This window comes from Haemorhous mexicanus, chromosome 8, assembly GCF_027477595.1.
Source record: "Haemorhous mexicanus isolate bHaeMex1 chromosome 8, bHaeMex1.pri, whole genome shotgun sequence".
NCBI classification, from domain to species: Eukaryota; Metazoa; Chordata; class Aves; order Passeriformes; family Fringillidae; genus Haemorhous; species Haemorhous mexicanus.
The window spans coordinates 5504373-5520580 of record NC_082348.1 but is presented as its reverse complement, the minus strand read 5'-3'; the positions used below and the strand labels follow the sequence as shown (position 1 = coordinate 5520580).

At 42.1% G+C, this 16208-nt stretch overlaps 1 protein-coding gene across 1 annotated transcript; it reads right to left on the bottom strand.

The window, feature by feature from the left end:
* Window positions 1-1954: 1954 nt before the first annotated feature.
* On the bottom strand, window positions 1955-6469 carry LOC132330287 (basic helix-loop-helix transcription factor scleraxis-like). Its single transcript, XM_059852351.1, is given in 4 exon segments — window positions 1955-5526; window positions 5671-6053; window positions 6056-6095; window positions 6200-6469. Coding segments are annotated over 4 exon segments (744 nt in total). The 3' UTR covers window positions 1955-5475.
* Window positions 6470-16208: the final 9739 nt, after the last annotated feature.

Below are 16208 nucleotides of genomic sequence, written 5' to 3'. Positions count from 1 at the left end.
ATCCCTTGGTGAAATCTGGCTCTACTATCCTGTTGTGACACTGCTGTTGGATTTCTACCTTCGTGGTTTTATTGCCTCTGTTTTAACACCCTTCTTCCCACAGCCTGTCCTGGCTGTCCTGTGTTCCAACTCTCACTGTCCCAGTGGCTCTCTGCAGTGATTATTGTTGCTAAAGTCACCTTTGTTTCTAATATAAAGGAATAATTGAGACTATAGAGTGAAATGATCCTTCTGCCCCTTATTTTTTACTGTTTAGTAAAGGTGTTATCCTCCTCTCATCCTGCATCTTTTCACCTGATACAGAGTTGGTATTTTAGATTAAAATGAGCTCTGAGAGTTTGTGTTTTCTCTGCTTATCTGTTTGGAGACTTCATTTTGCTGCTTTTTATACCAAAGATGTTATTTTCCTAGGAAAAGTGAGCTTCGTGGAACCCTTTCAGGATAGAGCACAGCTGTCTGATCTTATCTGGGCCTGACAGATGCCTACCCTTCCCACCAAGCTCCACAGTCTTATTGAAAGAATTACCTGTTTCTGCAATCTTTGCATTTAAAAATGATCTGCATACATATGTTTGGAAAGTAGGGCTTATTTTAATAATGTGAAGGAAACACAATAAGATGTTGGAGAGAGATGCCATAACAAGTAGAATTACTTTTATCACTTCCTTGTTCCATCACCCATTTCAGTGTAATTGTCTTATTTGTATTGGCTTCTCCTTTGGAAGAACACATAGCAATTTCCAAATGTTTAATTAAAACCTCACAACGCTTCTGTGATGTGAATGCTGTAAAGGAGAGTAGATAAGGCCTTTCTAAAGCCACTTTTGTCTTAAGTATTTTGTTCCATTTTATCTTTTACCCAAACAGGGAAAGATAACTCACTTTCTTTGTGCACCATAGTTTACTTGTATCAAGATATCAAATCCTCACAAAGAGGGACATTTCTTGGCACCACAGGGTGGTGGGCTCCTGGTGGGCTACTGGTTACCATTCTTTATTCATCCATGCCTTCTCTTTCTCCTTCCTCTTCTGTGTTCCTTGCTGTACAACGTCAGAAGTGGGATGAATCTTCAAGGTTTCAAAAACTTTGTATTATGTTGTAACAGCTAAAGGATTTGACTAGAAATAAGAACCTGGGCTGCCTGCATGTGAATGTACATTCAAATTTTGAGAAGGTTTTTAAAGAAATACATCCACAGCAGGCAGTTTAGTTCTTCTCACTATTAGGAAATGTCACTTTTTCACCTAAGCTTTCATGAAACTGCGGTATTTTTTATCCCAGTAATAATTTTCTTTTCTTCTCCCACAATCCTCATATTGATTTGTTAGAACTGTTTTTCTTCAATCTTCAGAGGTTTTCTGGTGTAAGAGATCTCCCAGATCTCTAGCCTTTGTAGCATGCTGTCTATTTTAGCTAATTTTTCATAAATTCTTTCTCCTGTATTATCCAGTAGCTCTTACTATTAATCAAGACGTCATTCTCCTTTTTCAAAGGTGTTATTTAGGCAGTCAGTTTAGGTTGATATAAATTTTGGTGATATTCTCTCAATGAAGTGTCAACAGTCTCACAGTGCAGCAGGCCAAAGCACAGAAACGCAGCAGGGGCTGCTCCCACTCTGGGCTCTTTTACTTGTCTGCCCTGATGAACTTCCACTGATGAATCCATCTCTTCCTTTCTTCTCCCTCCCTTTTCCCCCATCCTTTCCCTCCCTCCATCTCCTCCTGTGTTTAGCACGTAGGATATTGCACAGGCCCTGAGCAGAGGAGCTCACTTTTCATTTTCCCAAGCTTTCCACCCACTTCCCTTCTCTCCTGCCAATGCACACACATGGTGCATTCATACGCATGTCAGTATGCTGCTGGAATCTTGGAGAGATAGATTTGAAAAAGGTAAAGAAAACCATTAAATACTTGTATCTTGAGATGGCTGTAGAAGAGAACTTCCATCTTCATGTTTGCAGTTTGTTGTTTAAATTAGTAGCAAAAATACTGTTTATTTTAGCAAATATAATCACATTTTGCAAACAAATACAGATTTTTGTAAAGAAGCAGATTTCCCATGAAAGGGAACTTCTGTTTTGTAGAACAGAAATGAAAATAGAAGCTAACATATGAAACTACTTTGACATACATTATGATTAATTCATAAATAACCAAGAACTATGTTCAAATGCTTCTTTAAACTTAAACCAGTAAAATCAAACAACATGATTTATTCACTTTGCTTGGTGCTGATTTTATACAGTGATGTAGCAGGCTAAGTAAAATGATTTATACAAAGTACCATGCTTGGATTATTTTAACAATAATTTAATAGGATCTGAGACCAAATGGTGTATATCTCACTGTTTCTGCTTTATTCATGCATCATGTAAATTGAATAGCCAAGTGTTTACAGGAAAACAAAGCTGGGATTGGCATCAGGCATGCCTCTGTTCATACATACAGAACAGAATGCACTCACAAATAAGTCAAACCCCCAATATCTGCAGAGCTAGAGATGGTTTGGCACCTCTGGAACAACTCACATTATTCCAATGCCTCACCATCAAATAAGGTACTTGCTCTCAGACACTCTCAAGGTTTTGACTTGTATATTTGTGCATGACATGAATAACCCTGCTCAGTGATTAAAAAAGTAGGACTGATAAAACACAAGCTCATACAGTAAAAACTCAGTGAAACATTGAATGATGATGAGCTCTTTATATGTGCAATCTGAGCCCTCAATTCATCTGTGTCTCCAGAAATTAAATTCTTTTTCTCTTGATTTATAGAAAACCCATTACAGAGTAACAGCTTGATTTAAATTTTTTTTTTTTTTTTTTTTTTTTTTTTTTTTTTTTTTGCTCCTGGGGTTAGAGAAGTTTTACATTACAAATAAATTTTGGCAAAGTAAAGGATTTGTCCCCAATTTTCCCCATTTAAATACACACAGTTACACATACATAAACGTTCCTCAGAGAAATCATGGTTATAATTGCTTTGGATAGACATTATCTGTCTATACCATAAATATTTGGGCCACAGTGCTCTGGGGTCTAATTTCTGCCACGATCAATCAGTGTTGCTGAAACTCCTGTATTATTTAGTAATTGAAACCCTGAGAAAATCTTCGAGCCCAGTTGAATTCAACAGTTTATCCTGAGTAAAGAGAGAAGAATTTAATGTTACAATGAGCCTCATTAAACAGGAGAGAAAGCCAAGTTGTTAGGGGCTGCTCCTGCTTTTGTCATTGAAAAACATTTTGTATAAACCCTTTACAAAACTAGGGAGATAAAATCCCTTTTAAAGGGAGAACACCAAATTCCTGTGGGATTGTCGAAATTATTCATGAGAGTTTCAAGTTATGAGATTTCAGCTCTTACTTTGGTACAGAAGTGGACTTCACATTTTGTACTCATTTCCTTTAATAACTAAGTGTAAAAATATCTCATTAAATCCAAATATACTTCATTTGCCAAGAGCTACACTAAAAACTCTTAAAACTGCAATAAAATCACAGCATTTTGAAAACCTGAAATAAATAATTTTATTGTCTTTCTTACAAATTCCAAAATTCAGAGCATATTCAATTAAAAATTTGTTTGAAAACTACATTGTAATTTGTCATTTTAGGGTATCATATGAAATGACGCAGCTAAATGAATAAATTAGTGTTAACTGTCTATAAAGAGGTCAGATACTTTGGTTTAATGTGTTGATAAGAATGTAGGGCCTAACTATAAGATCACCTTTAATTGTAGAGCAAATAACTTTTTAAAAGACAATTTTTTTCAAATTGATTAAAAAAATCCAGGGAGATATGTTTGTAGAACTCTACACAGAGGCCGACACAACACAAAAATTAATAAAACACTTTATACAAAACTGTAGAGAGTTCCAGCTTTGCAAATCAGTGCCAAAGCAAACACAGACCATGATCTGGCAGCAATAGAAAGTTCCTCATTAAAAAAAGATTAATGATAGAAACCTTCTAAAAGCAAAAATCTCCTCTCAATCCAGGAAAATACAGCCTGTGGCTTTCAATAACTGAAGAGGCTGACGTGATGTGGAATCACTGGAGCTTTGCTTGGTATTTTTCTTTGTTTGAATTCAAAGGATGAGCTTATTGCATTTCTGTAGGTACAGCAGATTTTTCCTCGTGCTACAGAAAAAGGGGCTGCTGTGTGTTGAGCAGGGGAGAAGGGAAACTAAAAAGGTGAAGTTGTATAGGAGTCCACCATGACCTTGCTCTTGCCAAGTTCTTTGTAACAATTGCCAGAATTTGCTTTGCACTTATGTAGGGCAAGAAGGGAAAACTCTGTAGAGAAAAGAAAGTGAACAACACAGTGCTGCTTCTTCAGCCCTCACGTTTGGCCAGAGCAGCAAGGCTGGCCAGGAGCACAGATGGCAGCAGGGGAGGAAAAAGGAGACAAGTTCTCCTTGCAGCACTTGGAGTGGTACAGTTACCAGGCTCTCAAAGAGTACAGAGTGCCTCCCAAAGTAACAAGCTAAAGCCTAATTAATTATATTATGAATAGCTATAAAAAACATTGCAAAATTAACCTCTGTGTTTCTTAGAATCCAGCATTACTGGGGTTTAAGATTTTAGCCTGCTGCTTCACTAATGTCCAAATCTGAAAACAGAAAGTGCTTATTTACCTTTTAGAGTTACTTCTGAAAAAAAATATACAAGTTAGTAAACTGAGGGGAGATAAACAACCTCAGTGATGTACAGCGCACAATTATGGAACGACCTGGGTTATGGGTAAAAGCCCTTGGGAAACCCTCCTTGCCAGGCAGATTTAGGAATATCCCGTGCTATTTAAAGGACTGGCAGGACTCACACTGTTAATAAGAAAAGAGCATTGCTTACACTGCACTTCTCCCCTTTCCTCTCCTGGGCTGCCTACGTCCCGTGCCTCTCTGCTTTGTGCCTGTGCACAGCCAACGGTGTTGCTTTCACTGGAAGTTTTCCGACTTTCTGTGAACACCTCAAAATAATCTCCCAGCATCGTTGAGACCTCTCAAGCATGTCAGCTGTCGGCATCAGCCCCTGTCCCCAAGGTCTGGCGTGCAGCTGGAGGGGTGGGCGGCAGCGCTGCGTGCAGCCCGGGCTGGGCTGGAGGCGTAGGGCACAGCGTGTTCATGACAGCTTCCCCTGACAGGGGACACTGTGTGTTTGGAAGTTCAAGTTTCATCATGCGACACAGGTTTAGGAGGCATCAGGATCAGGGCTTGGCTGCTGAGGTTTAACGTTTCTCGTGCTAAAATAGCTGCAGCACCAGGTGCAACCGTCTCAACAGAGGCAGTGAATTTCATTTGCAAAACACCCTGAAAAAACCCCTCACAATGTGAAACAAAGTGCACAGGCTTAAAAAGGAACTCTTTTAGGACTGTGCTATCTAAATGTAAACATGCAGGACCAGCGAGGCGATGTTACCCAGAGCAGTGGTACAGTCAGAGCAGGAGTGGTGCGAGACCTCAGCCTGTTCAGAGTCCGGTTACGGCTGGAGCAGGTGATGGTTTCTCTCTTTCTCGATGCTGTTCGATGGATAAAAACACAGATTAGGAGGCACCAAGGACAGCACTGACCCCTTTGGCCGGTTCAATCCCAAACCTGCGGGGGATATCAATAACCTCCCCAACAGAGAGCTCCAAGAGAGGCGCTCGGAAGCCGGCCCTTACCCGCTGCCGCTGGTCGCTGAGGCAGAAGGTGCAGATGGACCGAGGTGCGGAGGCACCTGGCGGCGAGCAGGGCTGCGGGGGCTGAGAGGGCTGCGGGCAGGGCTGCGGGCAGGGCTGCGGGGGCTGAGAGGGCTGCGGGCAAGGCTGCGGGCAGGGCTGCGGGCACGGCTGCTCGGCATCCACCGCCTCGTCCTGCCGGCGCTGCTGCAGCAGCAGCACGTTGGCCAGATGCGAGATGTAGCTGGACGCCAGGCGCAGCGTCTCCACCTTGGAGAGGCGGCGGTCGGCCGGGCGGGTGGGGATGAGCCGGCGGAGGGCGCCGAAGGCCGTGTTGACGCTGTGCGTGCGGTCCCGCTCCCGCGCGTTGGCCGCCGCCCGCCGCCCGCCGCCGCCCCGCGCCCGCCGCCGCCGCCCCGCGCCCGCCGCCCCCCGCGCCTGCCCCGCGCCCGCCGCCCCCCGCGCCTGCCCCGCGCCCGCCGCGCCCCCGCCGCCCCGCATGGCGCCCGCCGCCGCCCCGCCGCTCCATCACTTTTATGCGCGGCAGGTGCCGCATCGCCCCTGCTCGCCCCGTGTCCCGCCGGCCGCGCTTGGCGTCTGCTCTCGGCCGGGGGCCGCCGCCGCCGCACCTGTCGCGGTCCTGGGCTCGGCAGCGGCTCCGCGGAAACCCCCCGCTCCTCCTCCTCCCGCTGCCGGGGGGGCCTCCTCTGCGGCTCCCGCGGGAGCAGCGCTCCCGCATCCAGCGGTGAGACCGATCCTTGGATCCTCGTGGGGCGCACAAACCTCTGCGGATTTTACCCATTCTCCGCCCCCGTATTCCCTGTCTATTCCAGCATGTGTGTGGGTATGTATGCACAGGATCGTTCAGGCTGGAAAAGACCTCAGAGGTCATCGAGTCCAACATCTGACCTGCTGAAAAGGTGATGACCTTGTCAGCTAACCATAGCTCTGAATGTCATGCCCGGCTGTTTTTTGAACACCTCCAGGGTGGTGGTTCCACCACCACCAGGCTGCCCCTGGGCAGCCCCTTCCAATGCTTGACAGCTCTTCATGTGATGAAATTCTTCTTGATGCCCAGCCTGAACCTGGAGGCTCTGTCCTTTTGTCCCTTCACTAGCTGCCTTGGAGAAGAGGCTGACCCCCACCTGTCTACAACTTCCTTTGAAGTTATCTTTTGGCTGGAGTGATACATCAAGCATGGAGGTAGATTTCACCACCTTCCCCAAGCAACCCTAGACACATACAAATTTCTCATTCTGTTCAGAATGTGTGTCTGCCTCAATCATTTACTTATTAAAAGGTCATCATAAGCACTAATTGATTGCACCTCTTTTCTTCATAAAAATTTGACATCCTGTCTGAGCTCAGAGACTCATGAAAGGTCATGGCACAAGTTTGCTCAAAGGAATCATCTCTACCTGATTAAGCAGCCTCAAATGAGGCTTTCTCTGTGGTCCTGGAAGCTTATTTGTGGTGACCTAAATATGAATCCTTCTTCCCAAATTGCGGCTGGATTAGCAGAGTCATATCTCTCTAACCATGGGTGCACTCACTAAGGGTAGGCAGCTGCTTAGATGTGTTTGGCTGGGACTTGTGCCCTCTCAAAATACTAAAGCTGGTACCATCAGGCAGGGCTACATCTCTGCAGTGCATTCCTCTGCTGGGATGGCAAAGTGGTGGTTTGTGCTGGTTGCACTTTCTTTTTGGGCAGACGTTGTAGGAAAAAATGGACCAACACCTCTGTCAGCCAGCTGCAGCAGTATCCTACCTTGGCCTATTAATGAGCAACACTTAATGTGATTTGCCTTTATGTTACTTGGGAGAAAGAGAGGGAAAGTCTTTTGATTTCCCATTGGGAAAAGAGATTTTTGTGATTTCCATAGCAAAATATTGCTGCAATAAAAGTAGTTTGAGGTTGAGGTGTTTGATAGCAAAGGCTGAAGAAATGCAAGGCTGCATGGACAGGTGTGTGCCATGCTACTGATCCAAAGGAATTCCTTTGGGATGAGAGCAGGATGTGGCCCTTCATCATCAGATGGTGGGGAAAACTGTGTTCAAAGTCATGCAGTTTTCCTGAAGTTTGGGAATCCTACTCTCACAGTAGGATGTTCTGTCTGCTTAACCTTTCAAAAAGTAAATGATCTAGAAAGTTCTGGAGTTAAATTTCAATTCTTATAAGTGCTGCTTTTTTGAAGTCTCCAGGCAAGCCTGCTCTGTCCTCCATGCAGGCTTCTTCCTTTTTGTCACCTCCAATATTTCTAGAATGAAATTCCTGACCAAAGTCAATGACAAATCTCCCATTGACTTTAATGGAGGCAGGATTTCACCCTTGATATGTTCTGGTAGCTGAGCAGTGGAGATAATTGATTCTTTGTCAGACTCACTCATTTGCTTACCAGTGTTTTCCCATCCTTAGCATCTCAGTTTCTTTGTTTTTTCTTTCTTTTTTGTTTTTTAATTACTGAAGGTAAACCAAAACAAAATCAACCCCCTTCAACAAAAGGAACCCTGAGACAAAACTAGAACTGGTATTCTCAAAGTCAGTATTGATAAACCAAGAATGAGAAAAGGAATAAGCAATGCTCAGGAAGAAAATGATGCTGTGTCTGCTGAGAAAACCAGAATGATTTCCTGTGACTTTACAGCAATAGCTAATTTGGGGGTTAAGGACAAAGGGGTGGCTGAACGATTCTTGTTCTGTTTCTGAGGCAGTTGGAAATAGTAATGCAAGAAATGGTTTGGTTAGGATTTTTTTTTTTTTTTGGTTAGATAAGGAGTCTTGTAAAAAGGCCAAAATGCTGGTGACTTTAATTACTAGGTTATTGATTGGGATAATATTTATGCAAGTGCTGGGGGAGCATATTCCTCAAGGAAGGTGCAGCATTGCTGTTATTTTACAATTTGCTGAATTGCTAATAGTGAGCAAGAATGGGGCTGCATGAATGCAAAGCAGAAGAGTGGGCAATATTTTATGTGCAGTGATAAGGTTTTGCCTGAAATTTGCCTTCGTGCTATGTGGAGAAAGTTATCTGATATCCATTGTAAGGAAGCATTCAACGGTATTCAAAAGACTGGAAATATGAAGTATCTCACTGATTATTTGCAGTCTAGTGGCTGGCATTTCTTTAATTTGCCTTTATTTTTTGAAGAACAGTGTTAATAGGAAATAAAAAAAAAAAAGAAGAATTCAGAGGAAGGCAATTTGGAAAAGCTATACCTATGAAAAGAGCAAGTTATTTAGAGGATAACAAAAGAAACAAATCTAAATTAGCAGCGCTGAATGTCTCTGGTCACTGCCAAGAAGCCTTCCAAATGTATTTCCATTAAATAGGAAGTATAACACAAAATTGTTCACTTGTTAAAAAAAAAAAAAAAAGACATTCAGGGAAAAAATGCCTTTAAAAAGAAGTACTTGAATGTTTGTGGCCTCATTCTGTGCCTGCAGGTCACACTGATTTCAGTGAGACAATTGTTTATTCAAGAGCAGAAATATGGCAGTATCCTATGGACAAAATTTTGGGTTTTTTTTCCCCCAACTGTTCATATTTTTCTGCCTCACTCCATGGTGCTTCTTGCCACATGCTGTGTTTTTTGAAGGATTATACTCTGTTTGCCTTCTCCATCAAAGCCTTTACACATCCACATGTATTTTTATTTCTGCATACAATATTGCTCACATGTATGTGAAGTTATAACTGTGTTGTAGGCAAAAGCAGCACAGATCTTGAACAGATTTCCAAACCACTGTTATAAACTGTTTTATTCACCAGGAGTGCTCACCTGATAAGGCAGGTGCATGCTATGCTTCAATCACATTTGACAGAAGGGAGAGTCCAGCTCTAACAAAGAGAAACAAATACAGGGTGTTGATGGCTGGAAATGTCCACAGAGCTAAAAATAATATATTTGACAAAATGTTATAAATTAAGTGTCTGTCTTGGACTTTGGCTGGCTGTGACAACTACTGCTGTCCTTCACAAACCTGGGTGATGGAGTTGTCATTTTTATTGCAATTTTTAATAAATGTGATTGCCATAAAATACCTGTTGATTGAATAATTTTTCAAATAGCATTTTGTTCTGTACAGGTTATTTAAGGGAGTGATTTTAAGGAGAAAAGATTGAGGAGCAGTCAAAATACGGGATGGTGCAAGAGAATTTTTTGGCGAAGGAGGCCTTGCACAGAGCATGCTAAATGAGGAAAGGTTAACCAAGAGGTGGACTTAAGGCTTCACGTGTTCAGATCCTGTCAGGTGGGATGGTGAACCTTACAGATTGTAATAAATATCCTGCACACATTTTGAAGTCCCAGTCTGCTACTGCAGTGCAAGCACCCAGGCAGGGGAGGAGCAGGAGCAGCTCTGCCCTGCATGGCTGGTAGTTGATTAATGTGGGACCTAACAAGTCCCTTCTTGATATTCCAGCCAGCCAGATTTAGCATGACACTTATCTCTTCACTTGCAATCTCTTCACTTACAATCTCTGTTCTTCATCTGAATTGATCTGTGCCACGATTCTCTGGTGTGTTAATGAGTTTTCTGTGTGGTGGAGTGCTAGAGGCCTTGTTAAACGCCAGGGACATCCTGCCTCCTGCATTTTATTTATACACCCACTCTGTTACTCTTGACAAAAAGAAGCTGAGTTGTTTATCTTCAGGTTTTTGACAAAAAATTTGTCTTACAGTAATTTTCTCTGCTCTGGCTGCCCACAGAGGCAAATCCAAATATATTATTCACCTGCTATTTCAAAACCATTTAAACTTGCCAAGTCTAAGTGGTGTTTTACACATTGTGCTGATACTCTTGAAGTTGTTATTAACTGCCTCAGAAGTAATTTTTGATTGTGGTTGCATTTAGCAGAAAGATGACAAGGCATGTTCTTTTCTCTGTCAGGCTGAAGTGATTTAAGGACAATACACCTGCCCTTGGAAACAAAATGTTTTGGAAGCAGTGTTTGTGCAGAGTCTGTTTTGTTCATTAAAGCTGCCAGAGCCCTCCCTTGCCTGCTGCCTTATTTCACTGCTTTTAAAATCCATCCTGACAGAGCTTGGTTAGTGTTTGGGAAGATGTTGTCTAGAACATTCAGCTGTTGAGCATGGTTTGGGAGCTGAGATCCTTTGCTAATCCATTTGGAAATCCCTGTGTTGGTGAGAAACCAGGCCTTAGATGAAGCTGTGGTTGCTTGGGTCTCTCTGAAGTTGGCTAGCTGGCCAGGAGGGGCTCTCCCACTCTCCTGTACTTTGCCTCAGACATGAATCCATGCCTCAAGCATGCACTGCAGAAGTGTGTTCAGCTTGGATCTATAGGGAAAAGGGACTGGGAGCACCACCCAGCAAGGTGTGGTGCTCTTCAGACTTCTCATGGCAAAGCCCCAACAGCTCGTGCTCTCTGTCCACTTCCAGAGGCTGTCACAGGATGGTCAGCCTGTGTGATGTTTTACTACCCCACATCCCATTTTTTTGCCTTTTCAGAGACTAAGAGTTGCTAGGTCTGTTTTGCAATGTCTGTTGATCCAGGCTTAGCAGCTTGGATCACTGGTGGAAATCCAGCTTTTCTGGAGCTTTCTAGGTCACTGAGAGGCAGAATGTATAGTATGAAATAGGCATTGAATTTTCACACAGACTAATGTTTGCTTGGCTTTTTTTTTTTCTTAAAAAAAAAAAAAGTGGAATGCTGCTGTAGAAATGCAACTGAATTTTAGTTATAAAAAATAAAAACTCAGCTACTGTAATACTGTAATAATGAACAGGAACATGAGATGTAGAATCATCCAGTTGTGAGGAACTACTATTGCAGACACTTCAAAATCCTTATTGCAATTTGATTTGTTCCATCTTCCCCTCCCAATCATAGTTACATCTGCCAAAAAAAAAAAAAAAGCTTTTTTCACCCCAAACTACTTCTTTTACAGTACCCTTTTATGAATAGCACTATGCTGCACAAGATTTTGTAGGTAGTTTAAAGAATGTATTTCCAACAACAGCTTTAAAGTGCTTAGAGCTGACTAATCCAAAGATATCCCAAAGCCCATGAAAGAAATAGAATTGATTGTATAATTACCACAGCTTCTGCAATATCACTGCAACTGAAGTTGTTTGTATGGTTTCTGTTCCTCTTCTCATCTTCTAGAGTCTCCTCCTATGAAGACACTTAAAATCTGACATTCTTTAGATACTTCTCTTTGTTCTCCTTAGTGCTTCAATTCCACACGAACATTTCTGTTAGCAAAGACATCTCTGATCAGGATTTCTTCAAATTAGATTAAAGGACAGATTCAATTTCAGTCACTCAGGTTCAGGTCAGAACTGACTCCGCTGCCACCAGCTGAGTTAATCTGACCCTGCACCCATGTAGCTGGTGGCATCATCAGAACAATAATAAGCTTTAAGCTGCCATTGGAAATAATTTATTGATATTAGAAGTTGAATGAAGGTAAATTCCTTCATGTTCTCAATTTTTGCCAGACAAGTTGAAGTGGAATATGTGTATGTGTATAAAAACATAAAGCTGTTTCAGTTTCAAATGTGTGTTGTAAAGAAGACAACCAACTTTGTAGGGCCATGTGATCCTACAGTTTATAATAAAATTGTCTTATCCCTGACCTTTTATTCACATTTGAGGCAGAGGGAGTAGACACTTTTATCTCCAGACAGGGATGTTGAAAGTTTTCTAAAAAGTTTGTTTAATCAATCACTAATTGAAAGTTTTAGTGTTATAATTTCACAAGTTGGAAAAAATAAAACCAAAGAAATTATCTACTTAAAATAGAATTGACTCTAAAACACTGTAATTGAAAAGAGTGTTTTGGAAGCCTAAATCCACAGCTGTTGGTGAAGATGTATTCAGTTGTTCTTTGGAGCTGAACTAATACAGGTTAATAAATAATAGGTGAATTATAGCAAACAAAGATTTTACAGTCTGAAAGCTTAGAAGCTGTTATGCCAAATAAACATGGAACAATGCCAGTATTATGTTTTTGGAATGAATTTCTAGCTCTATCAGAGTACAGAGTATCATGTAAAATAAGTCTGACTAAGCTAGTTAGATTAGGGATCTGTGCAGACCATAATAATCTCATGTGTACTGTAAGTATCAGAATTAATCTTTTTAATGGTTTTATACCTATAGAATCTTCATCTAGATCCTGTTGTATGATAAGTATTTTACACAGTAGAGACTGCACGCCAAAGATCAAGCTCAGACACAGAAAACCCACTCCAAAGATTATTTGACCTTTCTTGGGGTCCCTGTGGGGATATCACTTGGGGAAGATAAATAATGCCCATTAAGATTCCTGCTGACAGTTGGCAGACCAGGTGGTCCTGCAAAACACAACTGCAGGGTCTCTCATCCTGAGTCTTTAAAGACTGTGCAGATATTAAGTGGCTTATTGGTGCTCTGAGTTAAACCAAGCTCTTTGTTTTGGTTTCTACAAGAGCTGTTTGCCTCTTGTTTTCTGAACGTGCCCTGCTGTCTCCCTGAAATTTGCCCAATTTTCTGTGGGCTGACCTTGCAGCACAGTTTGGAGTCTTGTAGAACTCTTCTTTTGTGCTTCTCTTTAGTTTAAAGCAGAGTTTCCAAGCTGCCTTGTGGGGTCCCCTTGGCTGGAGTGGACCACTGCCCACTGTCCAACCCAGTGCTCTTCCCTCCCAGTGCTGCTGCTGAATGTTTCCAGAGACACAGAGCCTTTCCTTGCTGGAAACACTGACTCATGTCACAGGCTGTCCTTGCCCACTGCAGACAGTCCCTCACCACTCTCTGCCCAAGGCTCCTGCTTCACTCTGGGCCAGCATGCATGGCCAAGGTGCTTCACACACTGTCCCAGAGCTTGGCTTGTGTGTGATCTCAGCATTCATGGGCACAGTGAAAATGCAGATCATATAGGAGACAAGGAAACTTGAGGTCCTGATTTGAGCGTGCCTGAAGGAGAGCTGCTGGATTCACAAACACACAGCACCACACCTCTGTATGTGCAAAGTGAGCCCTGCATCTCTGTTTAAAAGCTCTCCAGTTAAGTGATTAAACTTATGGCTTTACTAAAACCCTTCCAGAATGGAGATTTTTAAAAAATGTAATCCTTTTGAAATGAATGACATTTAAATTAATTTATTGCTTTTGTCAATTCTATCTAAACCTCCACTGCAATCATTGATGTTACTTACAGGAAGATGTGTTTGTATGGGTAGAGTACATAAAATTTTTTGGTGTGTCAGTTGCAGTTCTCATTTTTCCTTCTGTACTTGCTGAGTCTTTTAGACTTTGTTCTCTGTAGTAACCCACTACCAAACCTTATAAAAGCACATTTCCTTTTATATAAAGACTCCTACCAGAACCTTGTAAAAAGGAATTCTACTCTTGTGTCTGGCATTAAGAAAATGTGGTTAAAGAAACTTCAGTTTGACATATCCATCAACTTTATTGAAAATTATTTCATACAGGAAATAATGGCTTTCTGCTGAGATCATTAAAATGAAATTCTTGACTCATCTTGGGATCTTTGAAGGTGTGGAGAGGCAGACTTGCACAGTTCTGTGCCTGTTAGGCACATATCTGCATGCTGACCTGCCTTCCAGGCAGACCTGAATAAGTTGCTTGCCTGAAAGGTGCTGTACAAAGGCTCATAACTCAGTTTCCAGGCAGACAAGAACAGGTACTTGTCTGGGAGACAGCCCTTTGTTGATAACCTGCCTCCAAGGCAGATCTGTCTAGTTATCTCTGCTGTCTTTGAAGCAGCTCCACACAGAGTTGTGTGTCCTTAGTGGGCTCGCTGCTGCCTGCCTGGGAGGTACTTGGGCTGATCATCTTCCTTCTAGAAAATCCTGAGCAATTAGGTCCCCAAACAGCATCTCTCCAAAAGGGACATTTACAGTATGAACTGACTTAGTTCTGACTGATCACTGTGTCTGGTGTTCTCTATTAACCTGCCATGTATAAGCACTGTCACAAACATCCCTCTCCCACGTTCAGAAAAATAAAATAAAGAGCTTGTCAAAAATTTCTGCTAATATAGCACAGAGCTCACACATGCTGGTTTCTGTGGCAGTAATCAGACTGCCAAACTTGCTGAAGAGAAGGAAGGGAGTAGGGAGAGTCTTTTAAAAAAAATTCAAAATTGCTATGCTGTGTTGAAGGACTAAAGAGAAGGTGGATTCTGTATTTCAGGGTTCAGTCTTAAAAATGGCATCTAATTATAATGTCAGGGATCCAGTCCTCAGCCACTTATACAACATCATAAGTGGTACATGCTCATTTCTAATCAAAGAAATGCTTTATTTTACTTGGAAAAAAGAAGAGTAATTACTAGTTAACTGTAAAATATTTTTTTTTCTTTTCCTTTATTAGAGAAGTTGAGATTGCATCAGATATTAGTCTTAGGAAAAAAAGATTCATATACCTCAAGGCCATAAACCAGCAGTAGTTAAGTCCTGATAAAGGATAGATCAGATATTAAACATTTTATGTTTGGTGCAATATTGTTGTGTAAGTATATCAGAGTAATTCTGCAGTAGGTTGGTTGCAGTTGGTTGTAATCACTCTGGCAGGCATGGAATGAGCCCAGAATTAGCCTCTTATTTTAGTTCTGCTTGTATTTTGTGGAGGAAGCAGAAATTTTGCTTTAGATATGTTAGTCCTGCATACAGTGTGACACATCCCATGTGTTTGGAAAACATTATGTTAACTCAGGAGTTGCAGCAGCTCGTGGTAGGTTCTGCAGTACCTGTTGGTCCTACTCTGTTTCTTCCTGTAGTTTGATCCAGCCCAGGACTAATATCTGCTGTCAGGGATAATTTCTCCCTCTTCCAGTCTCCCTAAATCTCTCAGCTGGGGCTCTCTGCATGAAGAGCACTTGGGGGTGGTGCACTCTGTCCCAGCAGAGGAGTGTGGCCACCCTCAGGCAGGATGCAGGAGGACTTGGCTGTAGGAAGCACATGTCCAGTGCAAGCTGCTCCCAGCCTGTGGCTCCCAGTGTGATTTGTATCATACCCCTGGATGCATGGAATGGGGAATTTCTGCTGCACAATTCTGCACCTGGGCTGGGGAGTAAGGGGGATATTCCTCCTCTCCTTATATGCACTCTGTATCACAGAAGAAATGTGATTGAAAAAGACAAGCTTGTACTTGGAAAGGAAGGCAGTGAATTTTATATTAGTGCTTCAGTTCTAATCTAGGCTAGTTTTATAGTATGGAGAGGCTTTTTTCTCCCTCTTCTGCCCAAATTAATTTTACTCATTGGACATGAAGAATAGAAATTAGGAGCCTGAAGTCATGCTGTGATATCCAGAAATACAGGTATGATCCCCTTGTTTTTCTCCTCATCTTTCTTTCCCTCAACCTCTTTCACCCCATCTTTATTCCAGCATATTTTGACTAATGATTGTGGCTGAAGAAATTGAAATCTGCTCATGGGTATTTCTCAAGCAGACTAAGTTTGTCAGCTAAATTATTCATTGTGAAACAGCTCCTCAGAGGCAAGGACTATACTTGGTGTAATGGTGACCAGACTGGACCTTTGGGTACTGCCAGAACACTCAGATGCAGCACT